The sequence below is a fragment of the Vombatus ursinus genome, unplaced genomic scaffold (genome assembly GCF_900497805.2).
Source record: "Vombatus ursinus unplaced genomic scaffold, bare-nosed wombat genome assembly UNPS02014768.1, whole genome shotgun sequence".
Taxonomy (NCBI): Eukaryota; Metazoa; Chordata; class Mammalia; order Diprotodontia; family Vombatidae; genus Vombatus; species Vombatus ursinus.
In genome coordinates this window covers 12,619,781-12,620,449 of record NW_020954546.1, presented here as the reverse complement: position 1 = coordinate 12,620,449, position 669 = coordinate 12,619,781, and the positions used below count along the sequence as shown (strand labels likewise).

At 46.7% G+C, this 669-nt stretch overlaps 1 protein-coding gene across 4 annotated transcripts in view; it reads left to right on the top strand.

The window, feature by feature from the left end:
- The window catches only part of TBL2 (transducin beta like 2), a 6,281-nt gene that overhangs the window by 3,356 nt on the left and 2,256 nt on the right, over positions 1-669 (top strand). For all 4 annotated transcript variants that reach the window (XM_027862437.1, XM_027862435.1, XM_027862436.1 and 1 more), the window contains one exon: positions 62-213. In XM_027862437.1, coding sequence (XP_027718238.1) covers positions 62-213 — 152 coding nt within the window. The remainder of the gene's footprint in view (positions 1-61; positions 214-669) is intronic.

Here is a 669-nt window from a genome sequence, read left to right as displayed (position 1 = left end):
AGCCCTTGGGCAGAGATTGAGGCAAGTCTTTGTAACCTGATTGTTTCATGCCTGTCCCCAGAGCTTTGATCACCTGGCTGGCTAATGGAGACACCATCCGTGTATTCAAGATGAAAAAGAAGGATGATGGTAACAGTAGTTTCCAGCCTATGGATGATGACTTTCCTAAGAGGCACAAGGCACCAGTCATCAACATTGGCATTGCTGAGACAGGTGAGAGGTTGCCGGGACAGAGGTTCTATAAGGAGCCCACTCAGGCTGAGGTCTAGGAAAATACAGCATTGAATGAAAGAGTTATATGAACACAGTTCTCTGCATCTGAGAGCTGGAAGTGGAAGGGACCTCAGGCCACCTAGGCCAGACCTCTCCTTTTACAGATGAAGAAACTGAGGCCCTGAGAAGTTAGGTGACTTCCCCAAGATCACACAGGTTTTGTTGTCAGAGGCAAGATGGCAGTCTAGTTCCCCCAACCGTGAGGCCAGTTCTCTTTCACTGTGTTAAGTGGCCTCCTTTTCACACACACATATGCACGTATGTATATGTATAAAACAAACTTAGGTCANCCTAGTTCCCCCAACCGTGAGGCCAGTTCTCTTTCACTGTGTTAGGTGGCCTCCTTTTCACACACACATATGCACGTATGTATATGTATAAAACAAACTTAGGTCA